Source organism: Bombus flavifrons, chromosome 8, assembly GCF_040668555.2.
Source record: "Bombus flavifrons isolate JBK064 chromosome 8, iyBomFlav1_principal, whole genome shotgun sequence".
NCBI classification, from domain to species: domain Eukaryota; kingdom Metazoa; phylum Arthropoda; class Insecta; order Hymenoptera; family Apidae; genus Bombus; species Bombus flavifrons.
In genome coordinates, this window is record NC_138449.1 from 2,146,300 (window position 1) to 2,164,808 (window position 18,509).

At 35.0% G+C, this 18,509-nt stretch overlaps 2 protein-coding genes across 7 annotated transcripts; both read left to right on the forward strand.

Annotated features, from left to right (window-relative positions):
- The first annotated feature begins 1,134 nt into the window (after window positions 1-1,134).
- LOC138182909 (ionotropic receptor 21a) lies at window positions 1,135-7,960 on the forward strand. Of its 2 annotated transcripts, none has more exons than XM_069119312.1 (12): window positions 1,135-2,135; window positions 2,231-2,375; window positions 2,451-2,633; window positions 2,889-3,040; window positions 3,117-3,213; window positions 3,339-3,405; window positions 3,474-3,714; window positions 4,337-4,526; window positions 5,384-5,474; window positions 5,548-5,703; window positions 5,781-5,874; window positions 7,281-7,488. In XM_069119312.1, exons 1-12 carry the CDS (start codon window positions 1,964-1,966, stop codon window positions 7,349-7,351), a joined length of 1,659 nt encoding a protein of 552 aa, XP_068975413.1. In that variant the 5' UTR covers window positions 1,135-1,963; the 3' UTR covers window positions 7,352-7,488. The 2 variants fall into 2 exon arrangements, with proteins under 2 accessions (XP_068975413.1, XP_068975412.1); XM_069119311.1 differs by having other exon boundaries at window positions 2,013-2,135; window positions 5,791-5,874; window positions 7,281-7,960.
- Window positions 7,961-8,481: 521 nt separating this feature from the next.
- Window positions 8,482-14,542, forward strand: LOC138182462 (uncharacterized). Of its 5 annotated transcripts, none has more exons than XM_069118345.1 (10): window positions 8,482-8,639; window positions 8,711-8,969; window positions 11,186-11,222; window positions 11,461-11,587; window positions 11,689-11,782; window positions 12,091-12,206; window positions 12,296-12,532; window positions 12,613-12,818; window positions 12,888-12,956; window positions 13,761-14,542. In XM_069118345.1, the coding sequence occupies exons 3-10, from the start codon at window positions 11,195-11,197 to the stop codon at window positions 13,904-13,906; spliced, it is 1,023 nt and encodes a 340-aa protein (XP_068974446.1). In that variant the 5' UTR covers window positions 8,482-8,639; window positions 8,711-8,969; window positions 11,186-11,194; the 3' UTR covers window positions 13,907-14,542. The 5 variants fall into 5 exon arrangements, with proteins under 5 accessions (XP_068974446.1, XP_068974445.1, XP_068974444.1 ...); XM_069118344.1 differs by having other exon boundaries at window positions 8,711-8,938; XM_069118343.1 differs by lacking the exon at window positions 8,711-8,969 and having other exon boundaries at window positions 8,485-8,639.
- Window positions 14,543-18,509: the final 3,967 nt, after the last annotated feature.

Sequence of the window (18,509 nt, forward strand, 5' to 3'; positions counted from 1 at the left end):
GCAATATTGTATTTGATAGATGGCGTTTTGACAGCTTAGGAGAATTTACATGGTTTCGTTTGCTCATGGTCACTGAGTATCGTTATGGTAACTTATACGTTTGTAGCAAATGCACCGCAGGTACTTGGAGATCCAATAGCCAAAGGTTGCGAGTTTAGTACACTAAAAAAGAAATATTAATAGTAGCCTTGTCGATTTCTACCTGCAAGTCATGCTTGTTGTAATTATCAGTATGTTATCTTATCATTTCCGATAGAATAAACAATAAGTAATAACAATAAATTACAACAAAAAAAGGCAGTATCATTTCCTGTATCTTTATCAGTACCAGTACTATCATTCTTCCATAACTAATTGAAGAAAAACTTTGCTTATCTCGATTTTAATAGTAATGGCCTTACACTAATTCACTTCTGAATCTCCATATACAAAATTTATTGTCATTTAATAATACTTTCATATAATTAGAAAAATTTTGTATTTTGCAAATGAAATGTAGAATACGATAAAAAGCATTTCATTGAAAAACATCTGGAAGAAAAAGCAGATAATATCTTGTATGACCCATGTATAATATATTGCTTAGCACCGTATTTTTTATTGCTTTTTACAGAGTAAAAAGTCATGGACATTCTTAATAGCTTCACAATAACGTGTTTAATGATACAGATAGCTTCAATCAATATTTAATCCTTTTAGAATTAAATTTTTCCTAGACCCTAGAAAAAATTTTTTGCCGGTTGGGAGCTCATAGTAAAATCTTGTCAAATTTTTCAACTTTTATGGATAATAATATATTCTACTATTGAGTTGGCAACTAAGTAATTACGGATTTTGTCATTAGGTGGCAGTGACAAAATCCGCAATCACTTAGTTGCTAACCCAATAATTAGAAGTAAGTCACATCATAGTAAAAATATCATAGTAAAAATAAACTTGCTATTGCATGAAGATTTATCATTCTTTCTATAAATCTTCAACTATTAATATATTAATAATATACGAAGAAGACAAAATTTTATTATTAATTTAAATTTCAGTTTTATCGAAAACAAATACATTTATCTCGTGTAATCTAATACATTTAATCTAATATGTTTAATTAGTTGACGGCTTGTTGGAATACAATTAAACAACGTATAACAATTCAGAATTTACTTTCACCTTTAAAAACATCATTCTATTTTATATATATTTCATGAACAATGCGCAAGATATAAAAAACGAAGAAATGCCGCGACAGAGATAACAAAGAATATTCCTCATAACTGATATTTAATGTTATATCGTTAGATTATCTTCTCACACACGAGACATCGATGAATACTTAAAACATCGTCAATTAGACATCAACGAAGCTATAAGCTTCGAAACTCGTTTATAATTATGTGTTTTGTGTCAACCATGAGTTGTAATTCTGTTTACACATTTTTTATCGTCGTTCTTATCTGCCGTCAAACCACACCCTTAATTTACGTTTGTATACAATAGAGCACTCAAATTGCACGTATCGTCGTGTTCACAAGCTTGTGTATATATTTGTGTCACCCTCTACGTCGAATCGTATTCCCAGCAGCCTGAGAGGAGGTTACACTCAGGCTGGCCCTACGTGGACATAGAGAACTTGGTGAAAAAGGGAAACGACTCTGCACTACACGGAAAACACACGATTTGGAGATTAAACAAAGGGTTTCCTTGCCTCGCGAAAAGATTTGTGCTTCCTCGGGAAACGCCATGATTAACTCTTAACGTTCCGATTTTTAACTGTGAATATCGACCGGCAACTCCAACTTATTCTCATTATACTTCGATTTGCAAGTTTTTAAGTATCAAATTTTAAAGAGTAAAGCGTCGCACTTCGGTGGTGCTAGAGAGGCACATTTGTAGAGTTAAAGGTTAAGTTGGGCGCGGAATAAATTAAATGGCGGGAATGCTTCCGTATAAATAATCGTACGAGTTCATTATGAAGATGTATTCATTGATTTACATATTTGTAGCGTCTATTTTTATAGTGATGGCTGATAAAAGAAATATCTTCTTATCGAAAGGAAAGTCGTGGATTGCAGATGAGTATTTTACGAAACTTATCAAGTTGTCGTTTACTTCTTCTGGATGCTGCAACGTTTTCTTAAGTGGTTAGTAAAAATAAATTATGGGTTTTATTTATGTTTCTTTACTTAAATTACTTAAAAATTATGAATATAATTTAAAATTATGGAATTTTATTTAGATACGACTGAAGATTCGGAAACATTGTTCAGTCAATTCAGAAGCATCTATCCATCCAATTACCTCTTGAAATCGAACACGCACGACTGCCACGAATTCTTTTTGTTAGGATCAAGTGAAGAAGGAATCATGGAGTCTATAAAAAAGTAAAATAAGAGAATCATGTTTGAGTGTATAAAGTCTGTTTCGTTTTTAATAAAAATGTAACTGTTTTATTATAGAATACCGTTGCTACAGTGGAATACAGAGATTCTGATCATAGTAAATAACAATATTTCCAATGATTCTCGTCTATTGAATAATTCTGTGTACGGAATTGCAAATATAAATATTGTCTCTATGTCTGGAATGTGGATACTATCGAAAGACTACATAAAACCGCGAGTCTTCACTAAAGTTGACAGGTAATACATAGTGATAATTAATACAAATTACGATAGAACTCCATTTACTGAAAAGAAATGTTAATTAACTTCAATTATGTAAATGAAAGACAATAGCTAATAGAATGAATGAGTAAATGTATAAAATAAGATGTATTTATATAACAACAATTACAAAAAAAAACAGTTTTACATAAATGAAGTTCTACCATGAGAAGAAATTGTAAATATCATTTCAATGTGTGGCATTATCATCTTCTTTGTTAAAATGCAAAGATACAAGGAAATCCAGATAAACGACAAGGTAAACTTTCGCGGTAGAGAATTACAAGTCTGCAGCGATTATATTCCTCCTATGACGTACTTAAACCATACGATTCAAAAAACGATTAATGGTGTACAAGCGGAAGTATACACAATGGATAGTGGTATATAAATAAATGAATCACATAATTTAATGCAACCTTTGCCATAAGAGCTGTAAGATATATTTTTAAAATACAGATTTGGATTGGGACGGTATCGAAATGCGGTTGTTTCTAATAATGGCGGAAAAATTAAATTTCACGTGGACTTTGAGGAAACCAGAGGGAAACTACACGTAAATGAATATAATCATTCTTGTTTTCATTAGTTTTTTGAATTATTTGTTATTGTTCATTAAAATGAAAAATTTTATTATTAATTTAGCTTTAATTTGCTTTTAACTTCATCTTAATTTGTTAGATATGGCAAACGAATCAACAACACATATTGGATGGGCGGTATAATACAAATGATACGTGATCAAAAGGTACACTAATTTATTTGTTATAGAAAATTAGTTAAAAATCTTTTTATATTTATCCTGTGTTTCTGCAGGTAGATTTAGCGTTCGCCAGTATTTGGCTAATATTGGATCAAGAAACATTCGTACAGTTATCCGAACCTTGGTACCAACTACATATACATTTTTTGGTACCTCGTCCTCATCGAACCACAGGCTTTTTGGCGCTCAAAAGACCATTCTCAGAAGAAGTTTGGCTCTTACTCTTATCTGTATTGCTCCTACACAGCTTCTATACATATGTTCGGACTTGGATTGATCCCAAATTTCCAAAACGTAAGAAACCATAAAAAATACTTTTTGCCATATATTTCATCGTCATATTATCATCTTATAGATTCCAAAATACTATAATTCTTCAATCATGTTCTTTCATTATATATATGTATATATAAATATATATAATATATATTTATATTTATACAAAGCATTATTGATAATACTATCCCTTTGCGGACGGGACGGTTCAAAGTCAACCGTACCGTAGGGCCAAGCTACTGCCGCGTTAGTCAGTAAAATTGCCAGCGCACATTTCTGCATAGACGCGATTCTCCACAGGATAAATAAAATGACATGTATGTGAGTCTTTTATATATACGCATATATGAGATATATGAATTTCTCGACCATAGCGAAGCGTTTACGTGGGGCACATATATGAATCTTCTGACTCTATCAGTTGTTTTCGCCAAACGCATATATGAGTTCCTCAGCCAAATTGATGGTTTATCCAGAACGCATATATGCGGCGGTAGTCCACAAAGGGCTATATCATTTATACAAACTATTATTGATAATATCATATAAGCCATTTTTGATAATCTACATCATTGAGTAAAGAAATAACAAACATACTCAGGAGTCAATAAAGAGTGAGTTTTTAAAACAATCTTTTCAGGATATCGTAATTTTCTAATTATCCTAACCGATCTGATCGGCTGTTTACTAAGCGTGTCGGTACCGAAGAGTGTCGGAACCACGATGAACAAACTACAGATTCTTTTCTGGCAGACTACGGGCTGGTTAATAATTACAGCTTATTGCAGTAGCCTTGCAGCTAGACTTGCGAGTTCAGACTACGAGGACAGGTAACACAGAATCGAAGTTTCTAATCATCAGACGAAACGAAAAATCGCTGCAGTAGACTACTACTATAGTTTCGCTTTAACTGGTCTCTGCTTTTACTAGTCGCATCTGTTTTTGTTGAAGTAGAAATAATTGCTCTACACATCAGTATATGATTTTGATAATATTATTTAATATGCAAAGTAAGTACGTAATTATGGAAGTACATTATATATACCACAACCAGAAGAACTCTCTATATACATATACACACACACACACACAACGTATAAGGTTGCAGAGTGTTCGGCAACAGGTGTAAACAAATTTAATGGATTATTCTTGAATCTGAGATAAGATTAAAAATTAGTCGAAATATCCCTGTACGCGAGCAAACCTCCTTACACGAACGAAAGTAGGGCATCGTAAGCAGCGGGGTGAGCAAAAATCCTCAAATCGAACAATACATAGACGGCAGCTTACCTTACGTAAGTCGTAGAGAAGGAAATTATGACATTTCAAGCCGTAAATCATCCTGCGCGACGTTTCTGTAAGAAAGAACGTAGATTATACATTACACATGCCTACTCATTAAACTTCATAACAGCATATCGAAAACCGTCTGATGGGAATTGCGAGTAGAAAACATTATTTCTCTAATAATAATACATATATCTCTATATATCTCATGTATATCTACACATCTCTAATAACAGCGCATATAAACAATGTTTATACAATTTTCATACACGCACCGCAACCATGTATGTACACACTAGGTTATGTTTATTGGAAAACTTTACTAAATTTCATAAGAAGCAAATGAGGATGTTCACTGTGCAGATAAATTTAAATAAAAAATCTTAATAAATATTTTTAGGATCGATACCATCGAACAATTTGTTCAAGCAAATTTGCAATGGGGAAAAACAGGTCAACCACCTCCGTTCGCCGATTTCTTCGACCTCACGGTACGTCATTTCGATCAAAATGATAATTTTCCAAAATTCACATCAAAAAAGAAAATACATTTGATTCAACCAGAATCCACATGCAGCGCAACTGCCAAGTAGATATCGTCAAGTACAAAATAGTACACAGTTAAAGCAATTCATTATGCAAGCTAATTACGCTATTCCAGGAAAAATTATAGATACTTTTTTTTTTCCAACCGACTATATATCAAACGAAGACTTAAAGGTATCTATGCATAACTATATTCCACATATGTTCCATACACGCGTTGAAAAGGAATATTCATGTTATGAATAATATAGTTCATAATAGAATTACAGATTGATGAGAGAACCTGTGGGACACTTTTATGCTGCTTTTGCCGTTCAACCATGGCTTCTGAAACCCATAAACAGGGTAAATTACGATTCTCAGTATCAAAACTCTACATAAATGAATATGGCAGGAGAAAAACATGATGAGTACAATTTCTTTAATTTTTTTGTTTTAACATCTCTTTACAATTAAATAGGACAATTTTAATATAACATAATTGGAAATGGAAATAATTTGATAAATGCAAAGGTGGAAAAAATTTCTTTCAAAATTATTGGTAATAATTAAAGTCAACGAATGTTAATGCAAGCGATATTGTAACATCTCCAATACTGTAATAATATGACGAAGAATATTTTGAAGATCGTGAAGGAGATGGAAAACATATGTTCAGCTCCAAAATCGAATATAACCCTCACCCAACAGTCTTACGTCAGTTATTAGATTAACTTCAAAATTAGAGAAACTTAAGTACATAACAAAGGCATGATATTCATATGAGAAAGGAAGCATACATATATAAGATATCAAAATTATAGAAATTAGGATTACTAGTGGTTTCTATCCTATATGATAAATTTATTGATAAATGGATTTCTTTATAGTAGTTTAAACAGGAAACGATGGTTATTTAATATGAGCTTAATGCAGTAATGTGATATAACTAAGTTAATTCACAACTGACAATTAACAATTAACAACTCATAACAATTCGGCAACTAATGATTAACCAAGTCGCAATTCGCTCGCAACAAATGAACTCCTCGCAACTAGGCTCTCAATTAACAACTGACTACTAATCGATCTTCTTCCTCAAGCATCTCTTTGTCATCTTTTTGTATCCCCACCACGCACATGTTGCGTAATCGTCCGCGATCATGGTCACATACGTCTTCTTCCGGGTACTATTTGACTGAAAGACCGAGTACATTGATGGGCCGCTTAGCTCATTGAAGTTTCCTGTCCATTTCGGCACTTAGGCTTTCTCGCAACATTGTTTATAGCTCACCCGATATTTTTTAGGTAATCCACGATACTACACATATATGTCCGTATACATAAAGTACTGAGACGTATTTATAATTTTCTTTAAAACATATGTGTAATCTGAAATTCATGATCTACGCTAAACATCCAAGTTTTTGTAAAAGTAAGGGATATCCTAAGATATCAATTATGAGGAGTATCGTATAAATACAATATTGATAATACGAAATTGATTGACGATATAGTGAATTGTAAAACTATTTTCTATTCTATTCTATTTTATTATTTATAATTTTACATTATTATTTATGAGTTTAGCTTATTTACAAATATTACATGAAATAAAAAAATTACGTGAAATATGCTAACATTATATATGCTAATATTATTCTACACAATTTGTTTATCTCATGCAATACCTATAAATTTTAATGATTTCTGTACTCTGTATCTCATGAATATGTATCTGTAATAACTTCCATTTTTTTCTACGTATACAGATCATTCTCTGGTTAAAGGAAACCGGCATCGTTATTTGGCATTTGCGCGATGTTATTCGCAGACGGGATAACTATAATCTACGCGAGGTTCTCGTGGAGCACGATAAGTACGACGGACACGTGCAAGTTCTCGGATTGATGCCGCTCGGCGCTGGATTCTCCTTGTTACTCGTTGGCATGTCAATTGCAACGTTTGTATTTTACTTGGAGTTGAGACGCACTGCTAAAACTACCTCTGTTAGCGATCGTCTTCGCGATATCGATAAAAAACACGATGCATAAAAGTTCGATTTCATAGATAACACAATCGTAAACATACAATAGTTCTATATAATTGTTAGATCATTGTACAAATAAAGCAATCTCGTCGTCAAGTTGTTGACCATTCTAATCTTCACAAAAATGTGAAATATCTCATCATTAACAATTTGAGGACGAGATTTTGTTGTCATTTCTCGACAAAATATGTATTATTGCAATTTGTAAGTTTAAGAATTTAGAAAGAACAGAGACCCTTAAAAATTTAGAAAGCAAATTGTAATCTAAACTCCGAAATATTGCACAACATTAATCGCTGCATGTCATTCATGAAACACTGAGCATCATGCATGCATATGTGGTATGCAAGCATAACCAGCGTAGAAATATAGTGTGATCGTGTAGTAGCATAGTCGTGATTTGAATACATCTGCTTACTAATGATTCCAATAGAATAAAATGGATAATACACAGTTCAATAAATTAGTATAAAATAAAAAGTGTTTTGCGTCTATTATTTTCTTATAAAACGAAAGAAACTTTTAAAATAACCTAATATTTGGACACTTCTATGAATATATGCATATATTAGGAAATAAACATTTTGAAATTGCATCAGCAGAATAAAAATATGAGAATTTTTGATAATAATTTATGATGCTCATCCTCGCAGTCTAAAGGTTAATTTAAAAATAGCGAAATTTCCACTAATAATTATAATAGTATAATTTTTTTTATTTAGCGGATCGTCACCGTTTGAGCGTCAGCCAGCGAAATTCCGTGACTTACCTAATAAACATTAATAACAGTCCTTCATATTTCAAACTCATGGAAAGGCAATAAATAACGCTTGGTGAGCGAATATGCTGATTGGTCATTTTCTTGCGTTGGGTGAAAACCAATCAGCGTCCGTATTTCGGAATCTCCGCTTCGGACCTTATTAGAGCTCGACGTGCATCTGCAGTTTCGCTTGTGTCGTTCAACCGCGAACATCAACTAGGAAGTTATTAGATATTCGAGAGGGAGAGAAAGTCTCTTTATTAGAAACAATTAGTATAATCTTGTTTGTGATTTCGAATCAATAATATCTTCTCCACCAGAGTAAGTTATAAATAATTAATTCTCTTAACCTTTCGAGAAAAGAGTTTCACATAGTCTGGTTTTTACGGTAGCATGCCCACTGGAAGTGGAGCATTTGAAAAGATAGCAGCCCCACCTGCATATCCTGATTCATCAACATCTCAAAACATTCGTGGAGACAAAATCGTTCCATTAGTCGCAACAATCAGTTGACCGCCTTCGCAACCATACACGACTCATCAACGTCTCCAATTATTCGTACCATTACGTGGAGTGAAGTATCGTTCGTCAGTGAACAGTCACACGGAGGTTTTTCAATTGTAAGCAGCATCGATATGTGTTCGTGGACAAGTATGATATCGTTAATCATCCGTAACGTTCCATCGTATATCGCGTCGCATCTGTTTCGTAACGTATAATCATCCACATTCGCAAGCATTCGTAAATATTTTAGGTTCAAGTTTCAAATTTTATCACTGTAATTATGACAGTCGTATGTTATTGCAGTGTTCACACCGCAAAAAAAGCTCCAAAAAAAGTGCACGAATACTTTCGCAATTGTGTTCGAAATATTAGATGATCGTGATAAATTTTGGTGATACAGATGGAGTATAAATGATATAGGCATTATTAGACAACAATTAGCAGTCTTTTACGTTTTGATTTTTGAGAGTTATCAATCACAAGTTACTCAGAAATTACATTTATCGATAAATCAACAATGCGATTACGAAATCAGTTCCGTCGATGGTAGTATTAGTTCAACATCGCGCTGCATTTCAGTAGTATTATACCCATAAAACTAAGCAGTACGCTGACTGGCAATGACCGATTTATAAAGTACGGGATAAGAATTGTTGTGTTGATTTAACGACACGGACGGTGAAGTACAATAGAACTGCGTGCGCAATACGGCGTAGAACAAGAGAAAAGTGATCTTCATTGCCTGACAATTTATGTAACGAGATACGAGATTTTTGTACAGTGTCCCAGTTTTTTCAGGAAAATGATATTAGCATATTCTACGAATGAAAATAAGAAAAAAATGTTGCATAAATATAGACAAAAAAACCGCTTTATTAAAAAGATTAGAACGAAGGTAACTGACCAATTTTCGTTTAATATGGGTATATATCGATGGTATTTATCTAATATATCTACCCAAGTTATGTTTATAAATTGAGGTTGTGATAATATGACTAGTATTAACACTAACAATATTGACAGTTATTAAGTTGTATGATTTCGTATCAACATGCTACGAGAGTTTCCCAATAGAAAATATGCCAATATTTATTTTATTTGCGGTTTCACACATGTAAATGCTTTACATGCTGTACGGGAATATCGGCGAGGACTTCTCAATAGAAAAGTAACCTATAGTTTAGGAGAGTTCATGGCCGATTATGTGAAGGCGGATCGTCTCATTGTGTAAAATAACAGCAACAATATGTACATGGACGTGATGAAAATCGAAATCCAAGAATTTTAAGAGTTTGTGATGATAATACGCTACAGAGAAAGCGTTCTCCGAGCGTTGTGTCAACTAAGGATATTCAGGGCTACTATTTGACGAAGGCTGCATAGTAATTACATTGCAGAACAGGAACTTTCGCTCATCGATTATGGAAAGAGCCGAATGGCATGTGTGTGTACTCCTTGAAAATAATAATTTCTAACTAAACATTCAAGAAGGTATTTTTAATACGCACAATAACCATCAAATCCACACTCTGTTCGAAAAAGAGCATATTAACGCTAATTCAAATTTAATATGTTGGAAGGAATGTGTAACAATAAAATATTTACTTGGGCCTTACTTCCTACAACAGCGATTAACTGCACATACTTTTTTGAAACTTTTGCAAGATGAATTTGATCCAGAATTGGCAGGAAATATGCCACTATTTTTTCGTTTTAAATTTATGGATACAATTAGATAGTTGTGCAGCACATTATGTTGTGGGAATGTTACAATGGTTAAACGAGAATAATTCTCACAAATAAGTAAGTCAAAGAGAACCAGTTACTTGACTTTCAAAATCCCCAGACATCACACTTGATTTTTGCTCATGGGCAACAGCAAAAGAGAAAGGTTAAAACCTAAAGACAAGGCTTAGCAGATAAAATTTAGTTCACGTGAAGAGTTAACGCAAAGAATTTGTGATGCATTTATAAAAATTAAAGAAAACCAAGAAAATGTTCGCAATGTAGCACATTCAATTTTTTATAAATGTCGATTTTGTATTAATAAGAATGAGCGATACTACGAAATGGAACTAATGAAGATAAATATTATCTGTTTTATTTCGTATCTTGTAATTTTTTAGCTAAGTTCTTCAACTTACGTTTATATAACATCTTTTTCTTATTTTCACTCGTAGTAAAATATGCTGATATCGTCTTGTTGAAATGATCTGGGACACCTTGTATATTGTGGATTTAAATAAAATAGGACCTGTGACGAAGCGTTAAAATACAGTGAAAACAGTGCCGTGTTGAACGCTGTAATTTTCTATGCGAAATCTTTAAGTCTGACATTATTTCAAAGAGAACGTTTTATTTAGCGAAGAACAATGAGGACTAAGAAACACATCAACGACGGTAAATATTTATTTAAATACTTGTGTATTTGTTTTTTCTTCTTCTTTTTTTTTTTTTTTTTTTTTTAATTATATAAGCAATACATTCTTTTCATATCAACATAATGAAAGTTATTGATACGCATTGAGGTCTTTATAAAAATAATCTTATCAAAATACTAAACATTGAGTTGAGATGACAAATTTTTATCTGCTATTTTAGAAACTCAAAATTACTAAATGATCGTACCTGTTGTTAGCTCAACCGGCAACAGTGGACGAGCACTTTCAACTGATCTTGCATGATAGGGAAATTATTGATCATGACTTGGTAAAAGTGACACCGGATGATCTACCTGAGTGGTTCGATGAAAAGTTATTCAAAATGTGAGTAGAAAATTAAAATAAATAATAAAATTTCCCTCGAAGTGTAAGATTGTGACAAGCAAAGAAAACACATAAGTAATTAATGAAAATTATAATTTTAGAGGCCAGGAATATTATAACGGAAATTTACTAGGATTTGCAGCTGCACTTGCGTCAGGCCTCACAGTGATATTAGCCGTCCCAGACATACTGGAGGTAATTTACATACTAACACGTTTTTATTCAATTGGAAAATCAATTAGTTTTTTCTATATCAGCAGCACAAGAAAATGTCAATTAAAATAAATTATTCAGATTTTAATCACAACACATACTGAATTTCACGATTGCTTCCTATAATTCCATTCTTTGGATTTCTGTATTGTTAAATTTAAAAATATTCTTGCGTATTATTTTCAAAATCCGCATATTCGATCAAGGGAACTGACGAAAAAATCATAAAACCAAAATAAAAATGATAACTACTGTGCTGTCCAAGTAAGAAAATACTTTTTACTTTGAAGGTTCTTCTTTTCACCAGGCAAAGTGCCACGATCAACTCGTCTTACAAGCGATTCTCCCAAACGCTGCTACTCATGTACGCACTCTTTCGCTCAGACATGCTCGACCCAAATTCGAAGTGAGTTTAAAAAAGTTCCATTAAATATCGCATAACAATATTCGATGGAACCTGTGATATTAAATCTGCTTGAAACACTTCTATTTAAGATGGTTCAGTGCGCTGAACGCAATTCGACAGAAACACGCGAAGGTCAGTAAAAAGCGTGTTAAGCAGAATCTCCATGGGATATACCAGAAGGACATGGCGATCACGCAATTCGGTTTCTTAGGGTACGTCTTTGTGTGTCCCGAGAAAATTGGATTGGCGTACGCTACTGAGGAGCAAAAGATAGGTTTTAATCATTTTTGGCAAGTGACGGGTCACCTATTGGGTGTAAGCGACAGGTAATAGATTTATAAAATATACAAAGCAAAACTGGAAATTCCATGATAAGAAATGGCTCCAATTGTTGCGATCTTTTTAGGATAAATATTTGTAGAAGAACGGTGGAGGAAACGGTAGAACTATGTAGAAGAATCCAAAAAGAAATATTGGTAAAACATTTAGAAAATCCGTGTCCGGAATTTTTACAGTTGATGACAAATATAACGCATGGATTTTGGTACGTCGATTTGTCAGTAAACGAGGACGCTTTCCTTGCTCTCGCATACGATCTAACGGGAATAAAATGTTAGTACATTTAAGTATATTTTATTTACTTTTATTAGAAGGCGATACTGAGCTAATTTTCTTTTTTAGATATAAAGCCCATTGGGTGGTACTCTTATTTGAACCAAAAGACTCGTCAATTGATATTATACTCATGTAGTAAGTAATTGCTTTTTGCTAGAAAAAGGAATTAAAAAGTATGTAGAAATTATAAGATAATAACAGCATAAAATACATCAGATTCAATAGATTTTTCTTATAAATCTATCTTGAAATTTAAACATTAAGTTGCGTAATATGTCCTGTCGCGATTCTTTAAATTCTTAAATACATGTACTTACTTAGTAGTCGTGTGGAACCTAAACATCGCATTTGTCCATCATACCAAGTTTTTTTAAATGCAATATAATCGATTTGTGTGAAATGTGTAATATATTGGTAATCTCTCTCGTTGAACGTCTTAGATTTTGTCCAATTAAACTTGCTATTTTATTCATACTAATTGTTATCGGTCTGCCACTTCGATTTCGATCTTCCAAGTTGTAGCCTCTATTATTATATTTTCTAATTCGTCTTTAAGTAATACGTTTGTTATCGCCATTATTATCACCATAAATATCACAAATTATTTTCTTTATTTGTTCCGCAATCTCTTTCCTAAAAATAAAAAGCCATCAAATGCTGAAAATGAATACTCTGATCGCTCATTTCAAACATGCACTTTTCTCGATCAAAACTAAAGAAGAACTGATCGATACTGCAGATAAAATACTTGCAGAGCACACTTAACTCAATATCTTTATGCATCCCAACTGTTATAAGCAACAACTCCAGATAACGTTTCCCGAAAAGCGTACCGCCGTCGTGCCTACGCGACAGGACTATTACATGGCTTATAATTACCTAAAATAAAAGATTTCATACATTCCTATTCGATACTTTTTTAATAAAATTGTTTTACAGATATGCCGTTCATTGGCTGGGTGATACGACAAATATTCAATTTAATACTCGCAGTGTCTTACTGGATACTAGAATATTATCCACTGATACCAATGTTAGCATTTGGGAGAAAGAATGCAAAACTTTGTCTGTATTCAAAAGATTAATATTATTATAATTATTGTAATATACGAAATGTTCAGCAACAGGTGCAACAAAATTTAATGGGTTGTTTGTAAAACTAAAATAAGATGAAAATCGAAAATAAACAAATTACATTTTTGACTTTGTTCTTTAGTTATTGACAATTAAAAATTAGTCGAAATATCCCTGTGTGTGAGCAAACCTCCTTACATAATGAAAGTAGATTAGCCTAAGCAACGGGTTGCACTGGAAACCTCAAATCGAACGATACGCGAGTAGCAGCTTATCTCCCATAAGAAGAAAATTATGATATTTCAAGACGTAATATGCACGACGTTTTGTAAGAAAAATCGTAGATTTAACATTATACCTGCTTACTTATTAAAATCCATAACGGCATATCGAAAACATGGAATTTTCGAGTAGGGAGCATTAATGTTTCCTCTAATCCTTTGGCTCAATAAATAATTAATAAATAATAGCACATGTACATAATGGTTATACGGATTTCTGTGCGATTTTTCTGTGGATACCCACCGTCAGGATGATCGCGGAGTGTGTGTAAAATTTATATAAGGATCATTCCTTACATTATATATACTATATATTAATATGTAATTTTATTGATATTAAATGATGAAATCGAAACATGTTTTAAATGGTGGTATATTTGATAAATTCAATAATTATAAAGATATATAATCCATGTTGATCTACCAGATTAAAATTGCCTACTTATTGAAATTTTAAATGAAGTACGATTTAAATGTCTATAATTATTTTACTTCTGAAACTAGTTCGCTCAGAAATGAGTAATATTGTATATGCAAACATATATATTTACATAAAATACATGTATTTATTTGCGGTAGCAACGTATTCTATGTATGGATACTGTATCGATAATGTCGCATGTGACAGGAAAATGATAAGAAATCATCTAACTGCCGAAATACTGTAACACGAAAAAGAATTACATGCACATCTATACTATGCGTTGTCTATACCTAGCTTCATCGATGTACATATCTATTGCTTAATCATCAAGTGCTTTACAGATTTGTATTACCTATGGTCGATACCACTAGATTTGCGACCAACAATGAAACGAGTTATGATAATAATACTGATCACCAGAGTTCGTTGTGTGTCACATAACGTTAACTAAATATTTAAATGGTAATAAATGATTGATTAGAAATTATACACAATCATAATTCATTAAGCCAGAATGAATTAAACATAATCTGCAGATAATATGTAGACTTGTCATTTAACTAATGATTGACCGTCTCAAAAGACACAGACAACTTTCATTGTAACCAACAGAAAAAGAAAGACATACTTTTTCAGAAATATGTAACATACCTTTACCGGTGTGCATATCGATAAATCTATTGTGGTGAAGAATCATCTGAAGGAATATCGTGGAATGAAAATCCTAATGATCGTGCATTAACGACGCATTTACCATTTCCTATATCTCGATTATTAACAGCATTTAATAAATCGTCCGATAGCTTTTTACTTCAGAAACACATCAATCGGTCATTCAATCGAATCAACCACTTTCCAGCTATTTCCTCCATGCCATTCCCTGTGTCTGTAACTGTCAAAAATTGGTCATTCTATCTGGCGGCGAGCATACCCCGATATCCCTGTCCGGCACTGGCGATAATTATCAGTTGCAATTTGTCTGGCACTGTTCTCCGCTCTACTCCACCCACAAACACCGCTCGAATCTCCACTCTTGCGCGCGTTCATCCATTCGGTGTGCCATTATCCCATCTCTCGCCGCGCAACGCCATCCTCTCCCTTCACCCTCCCCCTTCAGGATCGCAGGATCATTTTTTACGCGAGTCGCGTGATTCCATGTTCGCCGCATCTTCGATGCGAGCTGGTTAGAGAGACTCGCGTGAGAAGTAAGTCTCTGCTCGCACACACCTTCGTGCATCGTGCCAGGACACGATCGCTCGCGTGCGCGCGCGTTTAGTTCGACTAACACACTGAATCACAGCAACACACACACAAACAAGGAAACGCACACCTGCTCGCTTACTTATACACGGAGGAACGGAGGCGTATATAACACGGGTCCCGAGTACATAATACACAGCCATATATCCTTCTGTCCCGTAGCTACTCTCCCTCGACCCTGTCGCCTCTCTTCTCGGTTCCTCTCCTCGTTCCTTGGCACACCGGCCCTTCCCACCCCTCGCACCAACGCCACAGCTAGCGAGCCCCTTCCTTCCCGCTCCTCGAACGCCCGGCGTCTCCGCGCGCCATCGAGTCCTACTCATTCCCCCTTTTGCTCGGCTTGCACGACCTAAACGAGATGACTCGTCGCGAGGACAGAGGAGCGGCGTCAGAGGAGACGCTGCTGCCGCCGTTGCTGCTGTTGAAGAAGAAGGAAGATGTGAAAGCAGGAAAGAAGGAGGGGAATAGGTATCAGAGGCCGTCCAGAGAGGAGAAAGAAGATGGCCCTGCGGCCCTCGTGTTGCACAAAGAGATCCGCGAGACCGTCCGCCTCTAAAGCTCGATCCATACGCAGCAACGGCAACGTGGCTCCGAATTGTTTTGCGCCGTTGTAAATTGCCAACCGCCCTGGCTACCACTATCGTCAACGCGTGCGTTATTTCTCCCTCTTCTTTTCAGAACTCACTATTAGGGTTATTTGAATCACCCAAGATTCGATACCTTAAAATTCGATCTTGAATTTTGCAGGGAGTAGTTAAACTTGTGTATAATATTATATGACACTGTTAGTCTTTAATTGTATACTTACATATATATATATATCGAAATTGGATAATGAATAAAAAATGGAATGGATTAGTTTGCCTCTTGAGAAGCTTATAGAACAATCATTTTCCATACATTTGGTTACTATAAAAACACGAATACGAAAGAAACAGTTTATCAAGCTTTAAGTACGCTTTTCTGAAAAAATAGATTTTTGTCACGAGCATGCATTCTTCGGACACAATCACGTATCACTCATAAGTTTCGATTCGTGTAATTATCTTTTGCGAGCTTCTCACATTAAGAAATGAATTGACTCATAGATAGATATCTATGAAAATGAAGAAGTGGAAATTGTGAATAGTTCGGTGTTTTAACGCGACTCCACGAGTTGAATGATCAACGTAGATTCCGTATGATGTGTCTTTCTACACTTGCTTCGTTCCATGTATTCCACCGGGTTTCATACGTACGCAATACATAGTACATATACACGCTCTCCGCAAAGTAGATGAAATATCATCATGTATCGTATTACAATGTTACCCGGCATCGATATATAGCCGCGATACGAGAGAATTCCGTAGAACATATGTTTCAAGGTGCAGAGCGCATTAGTGATAAAACTGTCTTGTTTCACGATTCGAAGGTGAATTCCGAAGTATGAGATTCTCTCGAAACTAGGAAGAGACGATCCCGGAAACTGTGTCAAGGTTGCAATAAATATATTCACGTCGCTTTCAAAGAAATCAATCTTCGTTAATCATTTATACAATTTTACTACGTGTTTACATATAGTTCAAACATTGTAACTATACACACGCATATGTATTATACTCTGAAATGCATCTCTTTGAAAGTTATCAAATCTTGATGCCTACTTATTCTCCAAAATATTTACTTTCCGCTTGACTACAAATCTCGTATTTACGAGCCCCGTGAACCGGGCAAGTTTCCCCTGTAAACATGTACCTATGTACATACGTACATATATGTACTCATAGAAAAATACTCGGAACGAGCGTATATACGTACTCGCGCGTATATAAATCAAAGAGATTCCATTCTTCCGGTACGATTTTCGATCTTATACCGTGGCTGTGTGAAAACTACCAAAGATTACGGGTCGGCTGGTCGCCGAGGTTCGTGCAGAAGCTATTACGAGACATTATCTCGCGCAGGTGTCTGGCCGCGGAGAAGGCGATCGCCGTGCGCACGACAGAAATTCACGTAGTCGGTAAGAGGAGAACGTTCGTTAGGCTTTCACGAGTTAAGCTAGATAGCCAGAGGCATTGCGTACGATCTCCAGCGCGTATCGCATCCACTCGGACGACGTGCCTTTTTTCCCTTCCTTTCTCGTTCCCTGTTCACTCCCCCTTCCGCCACCCCCTTTACCATCGCACACCCCTTCCTCCCGTTCTCTGGCTCGCTACCCCCTCCCTCCCGTCCCTTCCGCGCGCCTGGTATCCCTTCCATCGTCTTACAGCATCGAGGAAACCATCTCTTCTCCCTTTCTCCCTCACAACGTGTCTTTTACTTACTCTCTCCCTCTCCCTCTCTCTTTCTCTCTCTCTCTCCCTTTTCCTTTTCTTCTTTCTTTACGCGTCGTGGTTCGCGAGGTACGCGACCGAACCAACGACTCCTCTCTTTCTCTGGATGAGAAACGACTGTCCTCCGATACTTTCGAGCCGGCGCAACGACGAACCTGAACACGATGGCGAAATGCGAGCATCCGTGGCCACCATGGGGAGAAAAAAATAGGCGAGGGGACTTTCCTCTTACGAAGGCTGCTACTACGAGCTCTCTATCTTTTTCTATCTTTTGTTTGTCTTGGTTCTTCTGATTTGTCTGATCTCATTTCTATCGATGCGACAAATCGTATAC

What these genes read in the sequence shown, in the direction of transcription:
- LOC138182462 (XM_069118345.1), top strand. Translation starts at nt 11,195, where the DNA reads ATGAGGACTAAGAAACACATCAACGACG. An exon ending in CGATCTAACGGGAATAAAAT is followed by an intron (nt 12,819 to 12,887) that starts GTTAGTACATTT and finishes TTTCTTTTTTAG; the next exon opens with ATATAAAGCCCATTGGGTGG. An exon ending in ATTGATATTATACTCATGTA is followed by an intron (nt 12,957 to 13,760) that starts GTAAGTAATTGC and finishes ATTGTTTTACAG; the next exon opens with ATATGCCGTTCATTGGCTGG.
- LOC138182909 (XM_069119311.1), top strand. Translation starts at nt 2,015, where the DNA reads ATGGCTGATAAAAGAAATATCTTCTTATCGAAAGGAAAGTCGTGGATT. An exon ending in AAACCAGAGGGAAACTACAC is followed by an intron (nt 3,214 to 3,338) that starts GTAAATGAATAT and finishes TTAATTTGTTAG; the next exon opens with ATATGGCAAACGAATCAACA. An exon ending in TGATCCCAAATTTCCAAAAC is followed by an intron (nt 3,715 to 4,336) that starts GTAAGAAACCAT and finishes CAATCTTTTCAG; the next exon opens with GATATCGTAATTTTCTAATT.